This window comes from Leucoraja erinacea, chromosome 3, assembly GCF_028641065.1.
Source record: "Leucoraja erinacea ecotype New England chromosome 3, Leri_hhj_1, whole genome shotgun sequence".
Taxonomy (NCBI): Eukaryota; Metazoa; Chordata; class Chondrichthyes; order Rajiformes; family Rajidae; genus Leucoraja; species Leucoraja erinaceus.
In genome coordinates, this window is record NC_073379.1 from 82,899,124 (window position 1) to 82,925,223 (window position 26,100).

The window sequence follows — 26,100 nt, forward strand, 5'->3', positions numbered from 1 at the left end:
TGTCATCTTATTGGATGACAACACTGGTTCAAGGGACCAATTGGGGGAAGAGTTCCTTTCACAGCGTGTGGAGAGTCTGTGCCAGGGGTAAAGTTGCGGGAAGGGCAGGAGCGTTGAGAAGGAGGGGGTCGGGGATAATGCCAGTAACTCACTCACTCACCGCTGCTGCGGCGCTCCAGGCCTGGAGCCACCGCATTGTAGCCAGGGATAGAAGCAGCTTGGGTAGCTGCGAGGGGCCGCCAGGACCCAACAGCAGAACTGGCCGCCATTTCAGCGCCTTCTGTCAGCCCGCTCACCTCTGGCAGTGTTCTCCGTCTGAACACCTCTCACCTGCCGCTGGCCGACTTCGCTCATGTCAGCCGATTCCCGCAAATCCTTAAATTCAAGGATTTGCAGGAAGCGGTTGACGTGAGTGAGGCTGGCGAGCGGCAGGAGAGAGGTTTTTAGACGGAGAGTTGCCAGATGTGAGCGGGGACCGGCAGAAGGCGCTGAGGTGGCGGCCGGTTCTGCTGTCCGGCCCGACGGTTGCTCGCAGCCACCCGAGCTGCTTCTCCCGTCCTCAATGCAGTGGCTCCGTGCAAGGAGCGTCGCAAGTGGCAAGATCCCGACCCCCTCCTTCACAACTTTCGTGCCCTCCCCGCAACTTTATCCAGGGCCAGACTCCCCAAACGCTGTAAAAGGAGTTCTCCCCCACACCGGGAAATACGGTATTTAAAAACATAAAGCACCAAGAAATGTACTTCCCACATTATTGACACACGAACTCCATTCTTCTCTTTTTGTTTCCTAAGATACACTTAAAATAATGGCAATCCATATTTGAAAACCCCGCTAAGAAACTAGCGCTGTGCATGCGCAGTAGGCTGCTGCACCTGCGCAGTGCTGCAAAGGCAGAATTTCAGCTGCCTTCAGCCCCGCTTGAAATTGACGGCTTGAAGCAGCGCTGACGGCACGTGGGCTGCACAGACCTTCAAGGGTTACAAGTGCTGCGGTTGAAAGGCACGGAGAATTATGCCTACCTAAGTGATCGATCTCTTAGATAGGCATAATTCTCCCATGCCTTTACTATTTATATTTAGTAATTACCATGTTATAATTTTAGTCAGGGTAGGCAGTGCCTACCTTGCCTACCCTGATGGCACGTGCCTGGTAGCAGCTAACCCATTGGGAATGTTGCAACACAGGGTATCGGGACCATTGGATGCGTTTGTTTCACTGATGTTCAATCTTTTATGGCTTTACTTACTTTTAAAGTTCCTCACAGCCATTGATTTTCTTCTATCTTCTATTTCTGCACCATGGACATTTTTCACGATGAAGACAAAACAAAATGTTTAATATCCAAGCTAATTATTTACTCATAATATCTTTTTTTCATTGGCTTTACGATTCCTAGATTTGTTTTTGTTGCTCTGTTCAGTTTAACAATGTAAATTTAGCAAGAAATAATATATATTTTTAACTGAGAGCTTCTGCAAATAACGTCCCTTCATCATTTTTTTTTGTAGTATGCTATTTTATAAGGCCAGCATTATTTGTATAAAGTCCCTTACACTGAAATTTTAAATGTGTTTTATAAAAACGTAGGACAGGTAGTTCTGCTATAACACAGTTGTGAACCCAAGAAACATTGTGTTATAGGATATCATTCTGAAGACAATTATGTCAATGGGGATTAGGGGCTAGAGTTTCAGACTCATAATAACAAAGTTATATTTCTCATCAAACTTTCAAATGTAAAGGTCTTATTAATAGCAATAAAGTTAAAAATACTGAAGTCTATGTGATACATTGTTTAATAAAGTATCATTGCACGTATCAATTATCAATTTTATTGGCCATCTGCGGTTAAAGAGCAGCTGTGTTCTTAAACGACAGTGGTGTCTGATTTCTGCAAACAAGTTTTTTCCACGCCACTACTGTTTAAATCCAAGACAGCTATTTTTCTGCTTATAAATGTCTATAGTAACTTAGGTAGATTATCTAATTCCTGATCAAAATCGCATTAAACCCAATTCAGCCCAATACAAGTGGTGTTCCACAATTCATCACCAGCCTTATATCCAATGTGTATGTAAATAAGCATTAGAACAGAACTACGGATATATTCGTATCTATATATCCCATGAAAACTATATCCCATGAAAACTTCATTCAAATCGCTGCCTATTTTTTACATTACAAGAAGCCAGGGTTTGTATAAAATCCTCATGTATTTTAATCCTTGGGACCCAATACTAAACTAGTAAATGTACACTACACTTTTGTGCAAAAGACAAACAACAAAAAGAAGCCAGGGCTTGTATAAAATCCTCATGTATTTTAATCCTTGGGACCCAACACTAAACTAGTAAATGTACACTACACTCTCTATAAGGGTTTCCTTCATGCAGTGTGTTGTTCTAAACTGTTGAAACCACAGCAAGCATCAACTCGGGACACCTTTGTATTGCTATTGTACAACTTTGTCAAGAGTCAAGAGTGTTATATTGTCATATGTCCCAGATAGAACAATGAAATTCTTACTTGTTGCTGCACAACAGAATATGTAAACATAATACACTGAGCAATATGATAAATGAGAGGGAAAAATGTTCAGTGTATATATACACACACACACATACTCACAATGTATTTATATGCTCCTATCTCTCCCAATCCCACACTTTTATTCCAGTCCTCCAAACAAAAGTCAACATCCAATAGCTTTTGTGCTTCTCCATAACATTTTTAATGATCATGTAGTTTGTATTATTTCCTCAGGATCGTCGACAGTTCTTCGGGAGACTGATAGAAGTGTATAAAATTATGAGAGGCAAAGATAAGATGGACAGACAGAACCTTTATCCCAGGATGGACAAATCAACTACTGGAGGGTATAGCTTCAAGGTGAGAGGGGAAACGTTTATAGAAAATGTGCAGGGAAAGTTTATTTTTCACAGGTATGTGGAGAGTGCATTGAGTATAAGAGGTAGGAGGTCATGTTGCAACTTTACAGGACGTTGGTGGGTCTCATTTGGATAACTGGATGCAGTTCTGGTTGCTCCCTTACAGGATGTAGAGGATTAAGCGAGGGTGTAGAAGTTCACCAGAATTATGCCTGGATTATAGGGTGTTTGCTTATAAGGAGCGGTTGGACAGGTATGGACCATTTTCTCTCAATTGTCAAAAACTGTGGGGAGACCTGATAGAAATATATGACATTATGAGAGACATAGTTATGGTAGACAGACACAATCTTGTTCCCATGGTGGAAATGTTGAAGACTAGAGGGCATAGTTTTATGGTGAGTGAGGCAAACTTTAAAGAAGATGGGGGTTTTTTTTAAACTTTTTTTTCCCCCACACAGAGTGGTGGGTGCCTCGAACTGGAATGGTGGTGGAGGCAGATATGATTGTGGTATTCAGAGACTTTTAGATAGGCCCACGTATATACAGGGGTTGGAGGGTTATGGATCATGTGCAAGCAACGATTAATTTAACTTGGCATGATGCTCGGTGTGGACATTGCTGGCCTAAGGGCCTGTTCTTGTGCTGTGCTAGTCTATGTTCCAATAAATAAGCTACTAAGATACAAAAGGTTGAGGGAACAGCACATGGGCAAGAGCAGGCTTGACAAATTTTACTGTGAACGATCATACTGTTTGCCATAAGCTGATCACAGTGTTCTGGAGCATGGGGGGCGGGGAAAGGGCAGATTTTCCTCAGAGGTATAACAAAAAAGATAAACTCTTGTGAACATGACAGTTGACAGACAAGCCTTCCGCAGCCGAATGAACGACATGTGCACGACCATGGCTCTCACTGAATGAAAGACTTACAAAACACTCATATCAAAACTAAATATCAGAAAGATCTTAAGGTCAGCAGCTAAAGCGATGTAAACAGATCAGTGGCTGCAAAAACAAAATTATTTTCATGATCAATGCAAATTCCAAAATTCAATTTTAAAGCTTGCAAGAGCAGCTCGAGGTTTACAGACAAAGGGTGTCTGTCACTTTACTTTATTACTTGAAAATACTATTTTTCCTTCTAACAGTAAGCATTTTAACAGACACAAATCTAATGGCTGATTTTTCTTGACAAGGTCTATACATTCTTTCGTACATGAGCCTATGTTTTCCAGATGAGCCAAGGACTAACTAGAAATTATGGTCACATTTAACAGGAAGGAATTTCAGCAGACATCCGAACCCTCTTCATTTGTTGCCTACACAGACAGAAAATACCCAACAGGTGACCCTTGTTCTGCTCCCAAGTGGGTCATGGTGGTCTTAACATCAGCAAGAGAAAGCTGGTTGTTGACCCAAGGCAGTAGGGATGAAGGGCAGTGGGAGTGAACACTCCACCTCATCAGAGTGCACTTTTAGAGAGATAGTTTACAGTTTCAAGTTTCTTGACATCCATATCAACAGTAACCTAACCTGGTCCCTTCACATTGATGCCATGATCAAGCAAGCACATCATCATATTTAATTTACACCACAACAGGTCCACGGCTGATGCCATCTCCCTGGTCCTACACTCATCTCTGGAACACCTGGATTAGAAGGAATCCTATGTCAGTCTAATATTCATCGACAATAGCTCTGCTTTCACTCCCATTATCCCAACCAAGCTCATCTCCAAAGTCGTGATACTTGGAGTCAGCACTACCCTCTGTAACTGGATGTTCGACTTCCTGAGCAACAGACTACAATCAGCAAAGATAGGTGACAAATCATACATTAATTCACAACAAGGATTCATTTTCAGCCCTTTACTGTGCTCCTTATACACTCACGACTATGCAGCCAAATACCAATCCAACTCAATTGACGAATTCACATACGTCACCTCTATAGTAGACCAGATAGCGAATAATGATGAGATGGAGTACAGGAAGGAGATTGAGAATCTTGTAACTTGGTGCCAAGGCAACAACCTCTCCCTCAATGTCAGAAGACAAAATAGATTGAGATTGACCTCAGGAAGGGAAGCAGTACACACACTCCAGTATACATCTTTCGTGTTGAAATAGAGATGGTTGTAAGCTTCAAGTTTCTGGGAGTAAATATCACCAGTAATTTGCCGTGTGCCAGCCACATCGAAGCTACGGACAAGAAGCACACCAATGCCTGAGAAGGTTTAGGAGCTTTGGTATGTCCCAACAACCCTCACCAACTTCTATAGATGTGTCATAGAAAGCATTTTATCAGGATGCATCTCAGCCTGGTTTGAGAACAATTCCATCCTAGACCACAATAAATTTCTGAGTGTTGTGGACCATCACACAAACCAACCTCCCTTCCTTAACTCCATCTAAAGTTTACATTCCTTCGGCAAGGCCATCAGCATAATCAAAAAAATAGTCTCATCCCGGTCACTCCCTCTTCTCCCCTCTCCCATCAGGTAACATTTACAGAAGTTTGAAAACAGATACCTCCAGGTTCAGGGACAGTTTCTTCCCAGCTGTTATCAGGCAACTGAACAGTCCTCTCATCAGCTAGTGAGGTCCTGATCTTCCATCTAGCTTTTTGGAACCTTTGAACTATCTTTAATCAAACTTTATTGGACTCGGTTATATCCTGCGCTGAATGTTGTAACAATGTCTTTTATTGGTGCACGCCTTATTTATATCCATGTATAGTCTTTTCTTTGACTGGATAGCATGCAAACAAAAGCTTTTCACTGTATCTCAGTATGTGACAATAATAAACTAAGCTATATTTTAAGGCATCCGAGGATATTTGGCATGTCCTCTAGGATGTTCTTGAACCTCTACAGATGTGTTATGATAAGTATTTTGACGAGTTGCATCTCAGCCAGGTATGGCAACTAGTCTATTTGTACCATGTATCATGTACAGCTTCTTCCCCAAGGCCATGTGATTTCTTTCACGCTCCCTTCCCCTAGGTTGCTGCCACTCGACAATAATAAACTAAGCTAAAACCTCGTTTGGTTATTCTGTTATTGCACTTCAGTATTTTAATGCTACTACTAGATTGCAGAATACAGATTACTACAGAAGTAATGCAACCCTTTACACTGGCATCAGCCAATCTTTCCGTGTCCTGCCTGCAACTGGTCCAAAATGCCGCAGTGAGACTCCCGACGGGCACCTGAAAAAAGGACCACATCACCCAATTCTGGCCTCTCTCCACTGGGTCCCTGTGCGGTTCCGAATAAATTTCAAGATCCTTCTTTATGTTTACAAAGCCCTTAACGGGCTTGCCTCCACCTACATCAAAAGTCTGCTTACCCACCACACCACCTCCAGGTCCCTCAGATTGGCCGACTTGGGGTTACTGAACATCTCACTGTCTAGGCATAAGCTCAGGAGTGACCGGGCTTTTGCGGGTGCAGCTCCTAGACTGTGGAACAGCATCCCTCTTCCCATCAGAACTGCCCCCTCCATTGACTCTTTAAGTCGAGACTTAAAACTCATCTTTATTCTCAAGCCTTACTTGACGTCCTCTGAGGGAGTGCTATATTTATGTATTTATGTATGTACTTAATCTATGAACCAATGTTGTATAACGTTAGTACCTTCACCAATGTAAAGCACTTTGGCCAACGAGAGTTGTTTTTTAAACGCGCTATATAAATAAAAGTGACTTGACTTGACAGATTGCAGAACATTCTGCCATTTTGGCTTTGCATTTATTGTTTCCTCTGAACTTCATGGGAACTCAGAATTTAATTGCACCCTGGCGTATATGGTAATAAACTAATCTAAATATGAATGGTGGCAGCTGGTATTCTATGTTAAAAGAGGGGAAAGGAAAGACTCTCCATTTACTGGTCACACTCAATAGAAAGGAAGATTCTGAAGAAGGGTCTTAACCCAAAACTTCACCCATTCCTTCTTTCCAGAGATACTGTCTGTCCCGCTGAGTTACTCCAGCATTTTGTGTCTATATTCGGTCTGTAGAAGAATCCCGACCCGAAACTTTAGTTCAGTTCCTTTCTACTGAGAAAGGAAGATAGCTGTCGGAAGTCAGCCACCTGAGTCCAGGATATTGCAGCAGAGGTCCCTCAGGACAACTCCTACACCCAAATATATTCATCTGGTCCAACGATCTATTATCAAAAATGTAAAAATTGGAGTTGTCTGCTGTTAATTCCATTGGGGTCACTTCTGTTTAACTATGCTCAGATAACAAAGCAGATAATGTCTACATATAGCAAGATCAGACAACATACAGATCATTAAAGTGTGCACCACACAAATCCAAGCAGTGATCATCACCAGCAAATTAAAGTCAACAAATTTTTCATGATGCATTACCATCACAAGGGTCTCCTTTCATTATTGGCTGAGGCCGGACCACTGACCAGAAACTCTAGTGGATCAGACAAATTACTGTGACAACAGAAGCAGACCATCTTTTGGCCTTCTGTGTCAGAGGATTCTCCACCTTTCCTTCCAAAACCTTTTTACTATCTGCAAAAGCATAAGTGTTGTGGAATACTCCCTTCCTGCCTGAATGAGTTCAGCATCAACAATGAGGTTGTCAACATTACTGACAAAAACAAGTCATTTAATTAGCAGCTGATCCACCACCCTGAACATTCATTCTGTCCAACACAAACTGAATGCACCACCTTCAAATTAAACCAGTGACTTGCTGAGGAGGCTTTATCTACCACTTAGAAGGAGAAAAGCATCAGGAAACTTTCACCACAAATATTTAAAGTAATGGCAGGAAGGATTACAAAGATTAGTCTGAAGAAGTGGCTTGATCCGAAATGTGACCTATTCCTTTTCTCCAGAGATACATAGAAACATAGAAATTAGGTGCAGGAGGGCCATTCGGCCCTTCGAGCCTGCACCGCCATTCAATATGATCATGGCTGATCATCCAACTCAGTATCCCGTACCTGCCTTCTCTCCATACCCCCTGATCCCCTTAGCCACAAGGGCCACATCTAACTCCCTCTTAAATATAGCAAATATATATATATATATATATATATAGATACTGACTGGCCCGCTGAGTTGTTCCAGCTTTCTGTGTTTTACAAGGGACATATCAGGATTTTCTGCACAGAAGGTGGTAGGAACATGGAACTCACAAACTGAACAAATGCTAAAATCAAGCGCTGGCAAGTGGCTTTGGGCTGGGTTGCTCTTTTTAACTGACATGGGCATGAAAGGCGCAATGGCCTCATTGCCTTTCAATGAACCTGTAGAAATTCAAAATGGACTTAAAAGTTCACCATCAGTTTGCTGCGGAAGAATATGGGCCCATAATTGTTCCTCCGCCACACCGTTGTGGTGGATAAATATAATTTGGATTATTACACTGGTTACAACGGACTGGATTGGACAGAAAATTACCTCAATCTAAAAATAACTCAAAACACACCTCAAACCAAAGATTATAGATCCTCTAGGATCTTTGCCTCAAACTGCTGAATTTTACTGTGGTTGCAACCCAGTTTCATCTTCACAATCTCTCAAATCAACAAAACTGAAAAAACAGAACACTGAGACACAAAAAAGCTGGAATTACTCAGCGGGACAGGCAACATCTCTGGGGACACGAGAAAGTGCAGGTGCTGAAATCTTGAGCAAAACACAAAGTGCTGGAGGAACTCAGGGGGTCAGACAGGACCTGTGGAGGGAATGCACAGGAGACGTTTCGAGTCGGGATCCATCTTCAGACCGATGAAGCGTCTCCACCCGAAACTTCACAGATGTTGCTTCACCCGCTGAGTTCCTCCAGCACTCTTGAGGTTAAAAAAAAAAACCCTCTTGTTCTGCCGATTATCTTCTCGCCGCAGCCCTTCAACTAAACCCACACACACACACACCTCTTGGCCGGGTTCAGTTGACAAACTGGAAATAACAAAACATTATAACGCGAAGGCGCGGCAAATGACATCAATTGTTCCTGCACGATCTTGTACAGCAATGGTTTGTCCCGATCACGCCCCACTTGAACAAAGGAATCAAATTATTATTTTAACTACGTGCCTTTTACATCTTTGTTTTACATCTTGTTTTTGTTGGAGGGAGGGGGAAGAAAGAATGTCTAAACTTCAGCCAAAGTGTAAGCTGTCGCGAACTATCTCTTTGATGCGAACAGTAAAATCCCAGAGTTTTCCAGCTCAGCTACAAGTGAACGTGGCTGTACAACTTTAGCGCGTTAACTTGTTTCAATATAAAAGCGCGTCCTGTAACTTTAGACGCGAGCTCCACCGCTTGCTTTAGTTTAGCGGGTGGCGATCGGCCATAGTCAGTGTGCTGCACAGTAGCATCCATCCTTCTCCTCTGCTGGGCGGCGAGGGAGCGCTGCGAGTTGAACACACACTGACTCAAGGCCCGGCTCCACACAGGACGGCAACCCGGACCTAAGCAAAGACAAAACTATTGCGCTGCACATTCTCACCGTGAACTAGCGTGAACAGCAAAGCACTCCCACCCACCTCCCCACGTTCATTGAAGTCGCTCCGATCCGAGGACTTTTCGAAGGAGTCCGATGCAACTTTAAAATGTTCGACTTACTTCCGGCTGCAGATCGGGCACTGTTGCATCACATCGCGCTTGTAATCTGATTCCCGCTGGTCGCAGCCCGGGTTGCGGGAGGACGCGGGAAGTAGCATGCTCGGAAATAAAACTACTAGAGTCTGAAGAAAGGTCTCGACCCGAAGCGTCACCTATTCCTCTCCAGAGATGCCGCCTGTCCCACGGAGTCCAGTTCAGTTTATTGTCACGTGTACCGAGGCACAGTGGAAATATTTTGTTACTCCAGCATATTGTGTCTATCTTCAAAGTACACCCCAACTCAACTCAACAGAAAAGCTCCCATGTAAACTTTTAATGGAGGCACACGGACCTTCAGCAAGACACAATGTGCTGGATGAATTCAGCCGGTCGGGCAGCATCTGTGGAGGAAAAGGACAGACAACATTTCAGTCGGGCCCCTTCTTCTGACTGATTGTAATCGTGGATTGTAAAAGATCCTCACCCCACAACAATCGGTCTGAAGCAGGGTCCTGACCCGAAATTGCGGATCTATTCCCTCCACAGATGGTGTCTGAGGCACTGAATATGCTATGAACTACGCAGCGTTGGGGGAGGGAGGGGAGGTGGTGATTCATGGTTTTTGTCTTTGCACTATTATTGTTTGCTTTTTTATATATATACTGAACTGATGTTTATTAAGGTGTTTACAGAGTACTATGTTTACATATCTGTTGTGCTGCTGCAAGTAAGAATTTCATTGTTCCGTTTCGGGCCATATGACAAAAAAACACTATTTTTTGGACTCGTATTTTTAATCTAGTCCTTTTTGCTTTTATTCAAAATGCGTTTTACTTTTATTCAAAATGTTACGTTGTGTAATCAGAGGGCATTGCATTTCCCTCGTTGACTTATGCTAATACCTCAGGAGTGACCATAGATATTTAAATGATGATATTTATTTAATCATTTTGATGACATTGGCGATGACCTTTTGGAAAAGCCTTAGAACATCCAATAAAGTACTTTCCCTGTTAAATTCCGTGCTGACCACTGTGTTCAAAGGTGTTGGTTAAAAGAAGGGAAAATTGCTGGCACCCCTTTTGTACCAGGCAATCCTTCGCAACACCGGGGCTCCCATCAAAGGTAGTACATTTTGCCTTGGCTCTACACTCCGCCTGATGCAGCCAAAAAAGTTGATCTGAAAGGGCCAAACCCAGGACAGGACACATGGGATAACACAAAGATGCTGGAGTAACCCGGGTCAGCGGAATAGGCAGCATCTCTGGAGAGAAGTAATGGGTGACGTTTTGGGTCGAGATCATTCTTCCTAAGTTTCTCAGAGATGCTGCCTGTCCTGCTGAGATACTCCAGCATTGTGTGTCCACCTTCAATTTAAACCAGCATCTGCAGTTCTTTCCTACACTGGGGATAAATCTCTGTCTCTTTGGCATTGTTTATTTGAGCCCATGGAGGGGCATATGTTTAATGTTTCATCTGGAAGTTAACACTGTAACACCTCCTTATCATTTTTGCTTTAATGCCAAAGGTGGGATCATAGCACAGCATGCCAACCACACAACAGAGGACTTTTAATTACCAGAAAAAGGTCAGGTCAGGGGGAGTTCCTCCCTCAATGGGTAATGTAATCCCCCGTGCTACCTGCTCCATGGTCGGATAGTCGGCGACTAAACCATCACCCTCACCTGGTTTGCCATTCACTGTCTCCATGTTGCAATGGGTGTCGTCTACAAAATGCTCAGCAGCTGCACACCTACCTGGTTTGCCAGGTGAGGAGGGGGCTGTTGACCCCCAGCAGGACCAAAAACAAGAGCTGTCAAAGGGCGAATGAGCTCCAAGTGAGCCAACGGCCATCCACACTTCAGTAGAAGTTGCAATCACTGTCGGTCATAGCATTGTAAGGCACTGTACCCATTGATATTTTCAACAATGATGATGATGATGAGAAAGAGACAGCATCAATTACTTAGAAGTAAAAAAAGTAGAATTATCTTTCACTCTCTACAGTTCAAGTCAATGTGAACTATTGATGCGTGTGTGGGGAAGCATACTCTGCTAATTAGGAACCAAAGATTTCAGGGAACTTTAAGTAGTGATATTCTAGTCTGTCTGCTATTCATCTCATAGAAACGCACATTCCACAAACAGGTCAGCCCATCATAATCGCACAGGGAAAACATTAGCTTAGTTCATAAGTCATAGGAACAGAATTAGGCAATTTGGCCCATCGAGACTCCTTTACCACTCAATCATGGCTGATCGATCTTTCCTCTTATCAGTTCATAAATCATAGGAGCAGAATTAGTCTGCTCCTGAATTATTCATAGGAACAGAAGTGGAAATGTTATATTATTCCCACTTCACAGCTCTTGGTCCAGAGCTCTGCAGTTCATGATATTAAGCACTCACTCAGGTTTTAGGTGGCAGAAGTTGTGGGACTGGTGGGTAGGTGTGTAGCTGCTGAGCATTTTGTAGACGACACCCATTGCAACATGGAGACGGTTGTGGTTTAGAGATACAGCGCTGAAATAGGCTCTTCGGCTCACCGAGTCGACCAGCATTCCCTGTACCTTATCACTATCCTACACACTAGGACCAATTTACAACCAAAGCCAATGAATCTACAAAACTGTACACCTTTTGTAATGTGGGAGGAAAGCAGAGCACCCGGGGAAAACCCAATCAGTCATGGGGAGAACGTACAAACTCTGTAGAGACAGTGTAATTATGCTCCTAGAGCTCCGCTCCCCCCCCCCTTAGTCTAGTTCAGTAAAACACCGAGTCAAGCACAGGACCACTAAACTTTATTTTCTGAAACAATAACAAACTCGCTATACAATACCTAACCACCACAGGATTGATCCTTGTCTCTGCTTGTCCAAGCCCTTCAGCCTCGGGCAAACAGATACCTCCAAAAGGTTACGCAGTCCCAAGCGCTCCTCCAGAAGATTGACAACGATCCTCGTGGGAGTCACCGGACCCTGCAGGGCAGAACTACATGGGGGTGGAAGCCCCTACAAACCAATCACAGATATCAATTACATTAAAGTGTTATTGACAGTTCCCTAATCCAATTACAAAGCACCCCATTACAATGTTTCTACAGAAGCTTCTGGAAGGAAGTCAATTAATCAAGTAATGCAACATTCTCCCGGGGTGTATAAACAATTCAAAACAAGGCTTCACACTTCAGCCAATCATCAAACAGTAAAACAAACACCTTGCAACATTATTAACAATCCCTTTGCTGCGGGCCAATCCTGATCATGTATCTGCAACACCTTTGAGCTCTTCTACAAAGTCCTCATACATTTTAACAATAGAGAGGACATCTGGATCTTTCCCCATCCTGCATATCAATCTAAGGTCTAGACTAGCTGGCACCAACCCACAGCTTCAGCTTTTCACAGACAGAGGCCAAGCAGGCCCTGCAGATGCAAAAATCCTCCATTTTATACTAACTCTAATTTAGTCAATATTAACAACAGAACCCGTAGACAAGATCGAACCTGGGTCTCTGCCGCTGTAAGGCAGCAACTCTACCCCTGCGCTAACATGCCATCCCCACCCAGTTGACAAATGCCATAATTGACATTTATGCTGTTACTTATGATTATGAGCCTGATCTGAATATTGATGCATATGGGCACGAAGTGCTTTCTAATCTGAAAGTTTGTAAATAGACGTGAATTCTATACCATCAGCTATAATCACTGGCTCTGAAGATGAATGATAAAGCAGCTGAAAATTGGCATACTTTGACCAGCAAAGCATTTGCAGGAACATCCTGCGAGAATAAAATTATTGGCTTTCAAATAACCAGGATAACCATCATTTATGGTAGATCCGAATCAATCCTACAGTGGCACAGCAGCAGAGTTGCTGCCTTACAGCGGCAGAGACCTGGGTTCAATCCTGACTACAGGTGTTCACTGTATGGAGTTTGTACGTTCTCCCTATGACATGGGTTTTCTCTGGATACTCTGGTTTCCTCCCACATTCCAAAGATGTGCATGCTTATAGGTTAATTATCTACTGTATATTATCCCTGGTGCTTATGTTAGAACTAGTGTACAGGGATCACTGGTCAGCAGGGAGTCAGTGGGCTGGTGCCGTTTCCATGCTGTATCTCTAAATTAAACTAAAATTGTGGAGAGATTTATCCTCAATTCTTATTGTCTACGTTTTTCAGGTAATTATGATGCTATGTCCAATTAAATACTATTTCATGATAAGGTAAAAGCCTAAGGAATAGTTTTTTATTAAAAAAACAAATTACAATCCAATATTCTCATCCTTGTGTACAAACATATACAAATTAACATGTCGATTTCAGTTTCACAGTAATACTGATACAGCCAAATAAATCAATGGCGACTACATTCCTTTAGTTTAGTTTATTGTCACATGTACTGAGGTATAGTGAAAAGCTCTTCTTTGTGTTATCCAGTCAGCAAAAAGACCATACATGATTGCAATCAAACTCTCCACAGTGTACAGATACAGGATAAATGATATAACATTTAATGCAAACCATAAACTAGTTCTCTGCAGAATGGTCAAAATAAAAGTTCACTGGAATCACTTTAAATGAGCCAGATATTTGCCAACTGCTGATGTATTTAGGACAGATGACTAAAGGTCATCAAAACATATTTGTTGTTCTTGGGCAATTGGCTATAGGAAAGATACCTTTCATCTCAATCAATACTGAATCTCAACAATATCACATCTCAAATAGTCATTTCACCAGAGCATTTGGAATATTTTTGCTAAAATATACTAGCAAAAATATTCCAAATGCTCTGGTGAAATGACTATTTGAGATGTGATATTGTTGAGATTCAGTTTGTTCTGCAAACTATCACAGTTTTGCTTTTAAATACAAAGCATGTGTGTAATTGTTACAAGATCAGGACAGGTTCTTGGCAGAGGACAAGTCTATATAAGCAGCAGTGCCTGATTACCGACACATCCACAAGACCTTATCTATTCTAAGCGATAATATTTACTATTCCAAGATTGGGTAAATGTCTCTGTGACATTTAATGTTTGCATTCAATGTCCATGTAAACTCAGATTCACCCGTGGTGAACTTCAAGCTATATTAAAACCAAACATTTATATTCTGTTACAACTGCTTATATCGAGGCAGAGCAAAAGGAAAAAAAGCTGCAGGTACATTTGACAGACAATTTCAATTGACATATTTAATGTGGTAAAGAAGGCATACGATATGCTTACCCTCGTTGTTCAGGGCATGGAGTACAAGAGTCAGGATGTAGCATTATAAAAATCTGTAATTTTTTTTAGTCGAAGCCGGTTGCGATGCTAGTTGAAGGTGGTTGCCGGATGTTGCAGGTCGTTTGATGGAGGTTGCAGGTAGTGGAAGGTCTTACCTTCCACTACCTGCAACCTCCGGCAACCACCTTCAACTAGCATCGCAACCGGCTTCGACTAAAAAATTACCGATTTTTAAAACGGCAACCTATTTATAGTCGCGGCCAGTTTTGAATTTTTTTAAATAATCGTCGGAACATAGAAGAAGCTGAAATCACTTTCGACCATTAGGGAGACTGACAAAAACCTCCGGGAACCGCATGGAAACCTTGGGTGGGGCGCAAAGTCTCCAGAGGTTTCCGTTCAGGTTTCCTAAGTGGGACAGGGGTATAAGACTCTGGGCTCCATGACCCGAGACGTACGAAGAGATAGACATCACCTTCTGCTGCAAATTCATCAACTGAATAAATGATGCACATTAGTCTGAATGAAACATGCTTATCTTCAAATGCAAGGAGCTGCCTACAAACAAATGCTGTAGAATGACAGTGGTGGAGGTCCTGCCTTACAGTGCCAGAGAACGGTTCAATCCTGGCTACAGGTGATGTCTGTGTAGAGTTTGTATGTCCTCCCTGTGACCGTGTGGGATTCCCCTGGGTACCCTGGTTTCCTCCCACATTCCAAAGACGTGCAGGTCTGTGAGTTAATTGGTTTCCGTAAATTGCCCGAGTGTATAGGATGGAACTAGTGTATGGACGATTGCTGGTCGGCGTGGACTCGGTGAAGGCCCTGTTTCCATACTGTATCTCTAAACTAAAAGACGCAAGACCAAATGTTGAGGGATGCACCAGATCTTGGTGCAGTTACTGTAAAGACTCTGTAGAAAAAGGCCACAGTTCAAGGTCTTCTCATCACTATAGGAACCTGTACAAAATACCTTCTCATTCCCATCACTCCTGGAATGTGTGCAAAAGATACATCACACAGATTGTGCAGAGAGGATAATGCCTTGCCTGTTTCTGTGACATATAGTATACTATATTTACAGACATGTGCTCATCATGACTGTACTTCAAGAGATCAAGGGAGAGGTTGAATGTTTTATTGTCATAGGTCCCTGATAGAACAAATGAAATTCTTACTTGCTGCAGCACAACATAATATGCAAACGTTGTATATGATATGACAAACGAGAGAGAGAAAAGAGAAGCTCAGTGTGTATACATACATATACATATTCAAAATACAAACAACAGTGCAACAATAATAATAGTAGTGGTCACAGCAACATGATTTGATCTATAGTGGCAGAACACAATCCGCCAGTTCATTGCAACTAAGTCAGAAGCTACAGGATGACTTAGATTTGGGCTTCAGCCCAGACAAATGACAAGATCTAATCCAATCCCTCAATCTATGACTCCACCGCTAGAGAGAATCTAGGCCTAGCATTTCAAAGACCGTCTTATTGAACAAAAGCATTGCTTTCAGGAGAGTCATGAAACAGTAAAGCCTTGTAAGGAACTTAAGTGAAAAAAACAAATCACTATTTTAAAAATATTTAATTGTTGACTATAATATTGTACAAACACACAAACCCACTCGAGCTAAAAAAGAACACGAAGATTCAAAACTCAGCATTCATTAGTAACACCATTAAAATATCATACTTGGAGCAGCAATAATACTTACTTAAAAGAAACATTTTTAGAATCTTTTTTATTATAAATTCTTGTCGTTTTTTGTTCATCAGTAGTCGAATTTAAGTTTTGTTCAGTCATTGGGACTTAGTTTGTTCAGTCTTGACACTTAAACTCACATCAAGTCGTCTTCAGTAAACCATACAACTTTCCTGAACCTCAGAAAGGCGGGGTGAGCAAGTCTTGTGTTTCTGTTTCTAGCAGACGTAAACAGGTGTGAACTAATACCACGGGCCCAGCCCAAAAAGTCAAGGCAGCCTTCCCCTCAATAGGGCCAAAGAAAAACAAACTGTTCAACAAATTCACAGGGAGAAACTTCGTCAGAAAAGCAATTGTTGCAAAAAGATATCTCGTCACTGGTGGGAAGTTTACGGTGTCTTTTTTTCTCTCTGTGAAAAACCTGCTATAATCTCACGGGAGGAACACCTGCAGCAGCTCATGTGTACGTCCCTCCCCCTGGAGTCTGCATCCAATTATAAACACAACCATTGCTGGCTCCCCGTACGCACAGAGTATGCACACAGCACGCCAGTCTCTTCCGCCCGTCGATGTGGTAACTGAGAGTCTCAATGTTATAACTTTGTACATTTCGATTGGAACTCCATAGAAGTTGACTATGAAATGACAAGCAACGCGCACTAGTATTAATAAGAAAGACACATTTTAAAAACACGTTTGGTGCCTCACAAAGGTACATATGCAAAGTCTTATCTTTGAGATAGCTTTCACCCTTCATAAAATTAGGCGCAGAGGTTATTTAACCTTCTATCCATTCATAACTTCTGAAATTAAATATGCACTCACACAGGAGGCACTTTTTGCAGGAAACTACCAATTAGCAGCAAATAGTTTGCGTTTCCATTGCGTAGTTTTCCTGTGTAGATTAACTCGGGGAGATGGATTTGTTGGTTTGTTAAAATCCTTGAAGGCCCGTTCAATGTGACTTTGGAAATCAGTAACATGAAGTTTGTCCCATTCTCGGTCAGATTTCAATAAAGCAATTTAAAGCCAATGTGGCTATCTTCCCAACTCTATGGATTTCCCATGGCTGAAGAGGACGCATACCAATTCATGACGATTTTCTTCGCATAAAGTCTGATGAAATGGTGCAAAGCTTTTCTTCTGCGGAGAATCTCTTAATCACCTGAAATATTCTCGCATCCCAGCTGTGAAATTCAACTCCTGGTTTGTAATATTGGAGTAAGTAGATCAGCCCCCTAGTGGCTAGAATACAGGATGGTTTCCCCTGGTGGTATTCACATTTACAACCAAATAGCTGGTGAAATAGGAGTCATTTAGACGATTTGCGCACGATTGTGGGGTTCAATTGAACTATTTTTCATGTTATCTTTGAGGATTTTGTGTTCCTTTGGAGGATGGTGCCTCCGCATGGTAAAATGAATATTTTTAGCAGAGCTTCATCGCATCCAAGGCAGTAATTTCATTTGCCATTCAATGCACCTATTGAGTTCAAGCTCCTAGAGGTTCTGTAGAATGGGTGAGCCTGTGATTCTAGGATCTCACGTTGAGCATCAGATGTATAATATTACAAAGATTAAAGGTGTGAACATTTTATAGGGATATTTTCTTCAATTAGCAGAAAGACTTTACATTTTTCTGTGTACCGTATTTTCATTATTTTTATTGTGAGCAATTTTGGGCACCATGTCTGAGGAAGGGTGTGCTGGGTCTGGAGAGGATCCAGAGGAGGTTTACAAGAATGATCCCAGGAATGAGTATCTCATATAGATAGGGTGGTAAAGAAAGCTTTTGGTATGCTAGCCTTTATAAATCAGAGCATTGAGTATAGAAGCTGGGATGTAATGTTAAAATTGTACAAGGCATTGGTGAGACCAAATCTGGAGTATGGTGTATAATTTTGGTCGCCCAATTATAGGAAGGATGTCAACAAAATAGAGAGAGTACAGAGGAGATTTACTAGAATGTTGCCTGGGTTTCAACAACTAAGTTACATAGATAGGTTGAATAAGTTAGGTCTTTATTCTCTGGAGCGCAGAAGGTTAAGGGGGGACCTGATAGAGGTCTTTAAAATGATGAGAGGGATAGACAGAGTTGATGTGGACAAGCTTTTCCCTTTGAGAAAAGGGAAGATTCAAACAAGAGGACATGACTTCAGAATTAAGGGACAGAAGTTTAGGGGTAATATGAGGGGGAACTTCTTTACTCAGAGAGTGGTAGCGGTGTGGAATGAGCTTCCAGTGGAAGTGGTGTCGGCAGGTTCATTGGTATCATTTAAAAATAAATTGGATAGGCATATGGATGAGAAGGGAATGGAGGGTTATGGTACGAGTGCAGGCAGGTGGGACTAAGGGGAAAAAAAAAATTTTGTTCGGCATGGACTTGTAGGGCTGAGATGGCCTGTTTCCGTGCTGTAATTGTTATATGGTTATATGGTTATTATTGCTAGCATGTATTTCGAGATGGCTTGTATATCACAAGCCATATCGAAATACATGGCAGCAATAACAGGGATATAATGCTGAGGCCCTATAAGGTGCTGGTCAGGCCACATTTTGAATATTGTGAGCAATTTTGGGCACCATGTCTGAGGAAGGATGTGCTGGGTCTGGAGAGGATCCAGAGGAGGTTTACAAGAATGATCCCAGGAATGAGTAGGCTAACATATGATGAGTGTTTGACACCACTGGGCCTATACTCACTGTAGTGTCGTTTAGAAAAATGAGGGGGGACCACATTGAAAAGTACAGAATAATGAAAGATGTGGAGAGGATGGTTCCACTAGTGGATGAGTCTAGGACTAGAGGTCATAGTCTCACAATAAAAGGATGTTCTTTTAGGAAGGAGAGGAGGAGGAATTTCTTCAGTCGGGGATGGTGAATCTGTGGAATTCTTTGCCACAGAAGGCTTTGGAGGCCAAGTCAGTGGATATATTTAAGGCAGACATAGATATATTCTTGATTAGTATGGGTGTCAGGGGTTATTGGGAGTGGTTAGGAGTGACAGATAGATCAGCCATGATTGAATGGCGGAAATGACTTGATCAGCCGAATGGCCTAATTTTGTTCCTATCACTTATGATATATGATTTTAGGATTACAGGCTTTGGTCATAATCATGCCCTGAACTATTACAAGTTGTGCATTACAATGCTATATTAGACGAATGCTTGAGGGGATTCTAGATAATGGCAAATATGTGGAGTTTGCTAAAAGTGGTTGCTTTCAATCAAAGTCCTTGAATGGATAGTTGGAGCAATAAAATGAAGCACTGACAAAATAGTGAGTGAGGTTACTCGATATTTGTTCATATTCCAAGAATATTTGCTAATCTAGTATCTGAAATCAGTTGGTTCCATCCCCAGCAAAAAATATAGCATTTTCGTGTACATAAAATATACAAAATACAATATTTACATCCACTGATAAATTAATGCATTCCATTTGTTTTCAGATTCATTCCTGATATTGGTTATGATATTAAATAAGATTACACTGTTATTACAAAACAAGTTCAGGAAACCGTGATTGTGTGAAAAGTGTGAAATTTAGTAAATTAACTTTAGGAATAAAGAAAGGCCAAGTGGCTCCAGTTTGCTTTAGATCTATTCGTGAGTCATATTGATAAACTTGTTCTGAACTAAGAAATCATTTAAAAAAAAACATCTTATGTACCTGAGTCTCCTAGATAGAGGAATTACTAGAGTAATTTAGGCCAGATGACTGCTTTTGTCTTTGCTGAATTGGTTGTTCTCAGCCAGGGTATTATTATTATTGACCTCAGGGACGAAACACAAACTGACCTTTTCAGGTGCAGAATAACAAGGCATTTGACAATGAGTAGATATCTGGGGTTTGACTGTCCAAACAAATGAGCAAGTAATAGCCTGTATCATATATGGTCCAAACAAGCCCATTGCCATCAAAACCAGTGTAAGGATTTGTTTTGGCATCCTTTCTCTATTATTTTGATGGCAACAAGATAAATTTTACCCACGGCTATCTTTTCAAAGGCATTAGCATCCAGTAATAGACTGATTACAACTTAACCACTCTTGCCCCTTTGCTTGAGTCATAGATTACATCAGCAACAATAACTGAATGCCATTGTGCACATAATGGTGCTGTGGTTCCACATTTAAAGGAGGCCATGCAAACAGCTCTTAACCCTTATCTTTTCACTCCTCTTCCATTGGGCAGCAGATACAAAAGCTTGAACTATCAGATTCAAGAATAGCTTCTTTCTTGCAGTTATCAGGCTGATCAGACCTCTTGTGCTAAAGTAAATAAATTGTGGTCTCCAATCTACCTCATACGTTTTTAAAAATCTGTTTTTTCCTATATCTGCTAAACTATATTTCTTCAGTCTGAAGAAGGGTCTCTACCCGAAACGTCACCCATTCTTTCTCTCCAGAGATGCTGCCTGTTCTGCTGAGTTACTCCAGCATTTTGTGTCTACTTTTGGTTTTAACCAGCTTCTGCAGTTCCTTCCTACACACTGTGTTCTGCATTCTGTTTCTTTTTCACTCTTGCACTAATTCATGTGCATGTACTGAGCACTATTCTGGTTCAAGAGCAATTTGTACTCATTTATTGAGTGGCTTGCTGTGTTTCTCTCTGTTCCCAAGCACTTTCTCCATTTTATATCTCGCTAACTATTACACCACACTGGCTCAAATTATGCATAGATGAACCCTTCCCTCATGTTTAAACTAGTCGCAAAGGTCAAGCATTTCCACAGTATACTTCTTGAGAGAATAGTTTTTAAATGCTTTCCCGATATTTTGCGGTTAAAAAATTAAGACAATTAAGGGAAATTTCCTACTGCAGTTTTAGGAAATTTTCCTACACTCGGCAGATTAGGTTGCATTGTGGAAAAAGAAAGGGTTAATGTTTCAGCTCAAAGACCTTTCATTCCAATAGAGTATCTTCATCCTAAAATGTTATCTTCATCTTAAAATTCTAGTTCCTTTTCCATGGAAGCCATCTAAATTGCTGAATGTTTCCAACATTTCCTGTTTTTGTTTCAGATTTCTATCATCTGCAGTTCGCTGGTAGTTATACGCTGTATTCATATATTTTAGAAAAAATATTTTGAGGTAACAACTGGTTAAAACACATGAAGACACAAGAAACTGTAAATGCTGGAATCTTGAACAAAAACAATCTGCTGGAGCGGAGGACCTCAGTGGATCAGGCCGCATAAGATCCGAAACTGTCTGTCCATTTCTCTCAATGGATGTTGGCTGACCTGTTGAGTTCCTCCAGCTGTTGGATTTTTTTGGGGTTAAAATACTATTTTCTCCATGTCTGATTTAGCAATTAATAAACATCACATATTTGCTGCGTTAGAAAAAGTTCTAATTTTATCGTATGGTTCTACCAAAATGTGACCAAAAAAAATCAAATGTTCCTGAGATAAATAGAAGATTGGAACATGTGTGAGATTTGGGGTTTTAAAGACTTCCAGATGTAACATACTTACCACTGTGCGTTCTGCTGTTCTGAGATGGAGTTTGTTTTTGCTCTCTCTATCTTGTTTTTCAGGTGCTGCTGTAAATGCATCACATTTGGCTCATTTCCAACTCCCGGTGGCCAACTGGGAGCATGGTTCATGCTGGCAGCTTGATCCCATGTTACCAAGTGGATCTGATCCAAGACAGACCAGGCCTCCAAGGGAAACAAATAGCTGGCTGTCTGCCATGTATGTTTTGCCCATTGCTTACCTGAATAAAACATTATTCAAATTGCCATCAGAGCCACAAGGAGTCGGGCAAATTTTTGAAGCAGATGCAGATGAGTGCCTGCAGCAGCTTGTTATTTTGCTTTTTGAAACAGTCGCTGGACAGTGGTTGTACTAGTCGTGGGTCTGACTGATTTTACTGGTCTTATCTCACCAAAAGAATTGCTTGCTTCATCTTTACTGAAGTTGAACAAATGAATGTGCAAAAGCATTAAGTGCAGATCATAAACAGACCCCATAGTGTGACACCTTGGTAAAACTATACATTATGCAATGCAGGGTCATCCTTGAACCTGAAACACTGGTTCCTTGGCCCAGAGGTGAAGAGCAGATCTGTGGTACTCCTAATGCAACTATTCCTGTGTCTGACCATTATGACCATTTTGTCCAGCCTGCAGACTGTCAGACACTCTGCTTATATGACTACATTACTTCATGGGTTTCCCAGGCGAGAAAATCTTGGACATCCACCTTAAACTCCTCTGCGATTTATGGACACCATTTATGGGATTGGGGAAAGTATTAGAGTACCTCAGTGGGTTAAGCAATGTCTTTTGAGAGATGCTGCCTGACCCGCTGAGTTACTCCAATACTTTGTGTGCTTTTGTGTAAACCAGCATCTTGAATTCCTTGTTTCTAATGTAAGATTAGGGAATCTAACTATATCATTAACATCCACATTGTTAACAGTCACACATTGTCGGAACAGGCCCTTCGGCCCAACTTTCCCACACTTGCCAACATGTTCCATCTACACTAGTTCCACCTGTCTTCATTTGGCTCATATCCCTCTAAACTTGTCATATCCATGTGGCTTTTAAATGTTTCTCAAATGTCGCAATTGTACCCACCTTCACTACCTCCTCTGGCAGCTTGTTCCATAGACCTACCACCCCTTGTGTGAAAACGTTATCTCTCAGGTTCTTATTAAATCTTTCCCCCTTCACCTTAAACAATAATAGAAAATAGGTGCAGGAATAGGCCCTTCGAGCCAACACCACAATTCATAGTGATCATGGCTGATCATCCACAATCAGTACCCCGTTCCTGCCTTCGCCCTATATCCCTTGACTGTTATCTTTAAGAGCTCTATCTAACTCTCTCTTGAAAGCATCCAGAGAATTGGCCTCCACTGCCTTCTGAGGCAGAGAATTCCACAGATTCACAACTATCTGAATGAAAAAGTTTTTCCTCATCTCTGCTCTAAATGGCCTACCCCTTATTCTTAAATTGTGGACCCTGGTTCAGGATTCCCCCAACATCGGGAACATGTTGTTTAAGAAGTTGTTTCTGAAGAAGGGTTTCAGCCCGAAACTTTGCCTATTTCCTTCGCTCCATAGATGCTGCTGCACCTGCTGAGTTTCTCTAGCATTTTTGTGTACCATCGGGAACATGTTTCCTGCCTCTGGCGTGTCCAATCCCTTAATAATCTTATATGTTTCAATAAGGTCCCCTCATCCTTCTAAATTCCAGTGTACACAAGCGCAGTCGCTTCATTCTTTCAACATATGACAGTCCCGCCATCCCGGGAATTAACCTCGTGAACCTACGCTGCACTCCCTCAATAGCAAGAATGTCCTTCCCCAGATTTGAAGACCAAAAATGCACACATTACTCCAGGAGTGGTCTCACTAGGGCCCTGAACAACTGCAGAAGGACTTCTTGACAACATGCCAATAACTTTCTTCACTGCCTGCTGTACCTGCATGCTTACCTTCAGTGACTGATGAATTAGGACACCCAGATCTCGTTGTACTAATAATAATCTGCCTTCCTGTTTTTGCCACCAAAGTGGATAACCTCACATTAATCCACATTAAACTGCATCTGCCATGTATCTGTCCACTTACCCAACCGGCCCAAGTCACCCTGCATCCTCATAGCATCCTCCTCACAGTTCACACTTCCACCCAGCTTTGTACCATCTGCAAATTTGCTAATGTTACCCCCCAATCCCCTCATCTAAATCATCAATGTATATTGTAAATAGCTACGGTCCCAGCACCGAGCCTTGTGGTACCCCACTAGTCACTGCCTGCCATTCTGAAAGGGACCCATTAAGCACTACATTTTGTTTCCTGTCTGCCAACCAATTTTCTATCCATGTCAGCACTCTACCCCCAACACCATATGCTCTAATTTTGCCCACTAATCTCCTATGTGGGACCTTCTCAAAGGCTTTCTGAAAGTCCAGATACACTACATCCACTGGCTCTCCCTTGTCCATTTCCCTAGTTACATCCTCAAAAAATTCCCGAAGATTAGTCAAGCATGATTTCATCTTCGTAAATCCATGCTGACTCGGACCGATCCTGTTACTGCTATCCAAATGTGCTGCTATTTCATCTTTTATAATTGACTCCAGCATCTTCCCCAATACGGATGTACCCACAAACCTATGTCCTCTGGTTCTTGTTTGCCCTTCTCTGGGCAAAAGACACTGTGCATCTATCCGATCTATTCCTCTCACGATTTTGTACACTTCTATAAGATCACCCCTCATCCTCCTGCGCTCCAAGGAATAGAGTCCCAGCCTACTCAACCTCTACCCATAGCTCAGACCCTCGAGTCCTGGCAACATCCTCATAAATCTTCTCTGCACCCTTCCCAGCTTGACAGCATATTTCTTATAACATGGTGCCCAAAACTGAACACAATACTGTAAATGCAGCCTCATCAAAGTCTCATACAACGGCAACATGACCCACAAACTACTATACTCAATGCTCTGACTGATGAAGGCCTGTGTGCCAAAGTACTTTTTGACCAACCTATCTACCTGAGATGCCACTTTCAATGAATCATGTATTTGTACTCCTAGATCCCTCTGCTCTACACCACGATCCAGATCCCTACCATTTACTGTGTAGATTCTGCCCATGTTAGTGACCCCAAATGCACCATTTTTCTGTATTGAAATTCCATGGATAGGACAGGTTTGGAGGAATATGGACCAAGTTCAGGCAGATGGGATTAGTGTAGCTAGGACATGTTGGCCGGTGTGATCAGTCCACACTATCTCACTCTCAGACTCTAACTATTCCTCAGCCCACTTGTCCGACCGATCAAAATGCTGCTACAATTTTTGATAACAATCTTTGTGTCATCTGTAAAATTGCTAACCATGTTCTCATCCCAAATCATTGATATAGATGACAAACAACAATGGGTCCAGCACCAAACCCTGATGCACACATGTGAGGTTATCCATTTTGGTGGCAAAAACGGGAAAGCAGACTATTATCTAAATGGTGGCCGATTGGGAAAGGGGGAGATGCAGCGAGACCTGGGTGTCATGGTACACCAGTCATTGAAGGTAGGCATGCAGGTGCAGCAGGCAGTAAAGAAAGCGAATGGTATGTTAGCTTTCATTGCAAAAGGATTTGAGTATAGGAGCAGGGAGGTTCTACTGCAGTTGTACAGGGTCTTGGTGAGACCACACCTGGAGTATTGCGTACAGTTTTGCTCTCCAAATCTGAGGAAGGACATTATTGCCATAGGGAGTGCAGAGACGGTTCACCAGACTATTTCCTGGGATGTCAGGACTGTCTTATGAAGAAAGACTGGATAGACTTGGTTTATACTCTCTAGAATTTAGGAGATTGAGAGGGGATCTTATAGAAACTTACAAAATTCTTAAGGGGTTGGACAGGCTAGATGCAGGAAGATTGTTCCCGATGTTGGGGAAGTCCAGGACAAGGGGTCACAGCTTAAGGATAAGGGGGAAATCCTTTAAAACCGAGATGAGGAAGAACTTTTTTCACACAGAGAGTGGTGAATCTCTGGAACTCTCTGCCACAGAGGGTAGTTGAGGCCAGTTCATTGGCTATATTTAAGAGGGAGTTAGATGTGGCCCTTGTGGCTAAGGGGATCAGGGGGTATGGAGAGAAGGCAGGTACGGGATACTGAGTTGGATGATCAGCCATGA

General features: G+C 42.0%; 1 protein-coding gene and 1 long non-coding RNA gene across 6 annotated transcripts in view; one reads left to right on the forward strand and one right to left on the reverse strand.

Annotated features, from left to right (window-relative positions):
- LOC129695791 (GRAM domain-containing protein 2B) overlaps window positions 1-16,880 on the reverse strand; it is a 62,830-nt gene extending 45,950 nt beyond the window's left edge. For 2 of the 5 annotated variants that reach the window (XM_055633101.1, XM_055633099.1), the window contains exon 1: window positions 9,377-9,506. Coding sequence is in view for 3 of the 5 variants with exons in the window: in XM_055633096.1 (XP_055489071.1) it covers window positions 9,493-9,590 (98 nt within the window). In the remaining 2 variants the exon portion in view is untranslated. Of the gene's footprint in view, window positions 1-9,376; window positions 9,756-16,443 lie in introns of those variants that run through there. The other 3 variants (XM_055633097.1, XM_055633096.1, XM_055633098.1) reach the window with 3 other exon arrangements.
- A 13-nt stretch (window positions 16,881-16,893) lies between these two features.
- On the forward strand, window positions 16,894-22,186 carry LOC129695792 (uncharacterized). The gene is made up of 2 exons (XR_008723227.1): window positions 16,894-17,142; window positions 21,977-22,186. It is a non-coding gene; the product is annotated as an uncharacterized LOC129695792 (long non-coding RNA).
- The last annotated feature ends 3,914 nt before the right edge of the window (window positions 22,187-26,100 follow it).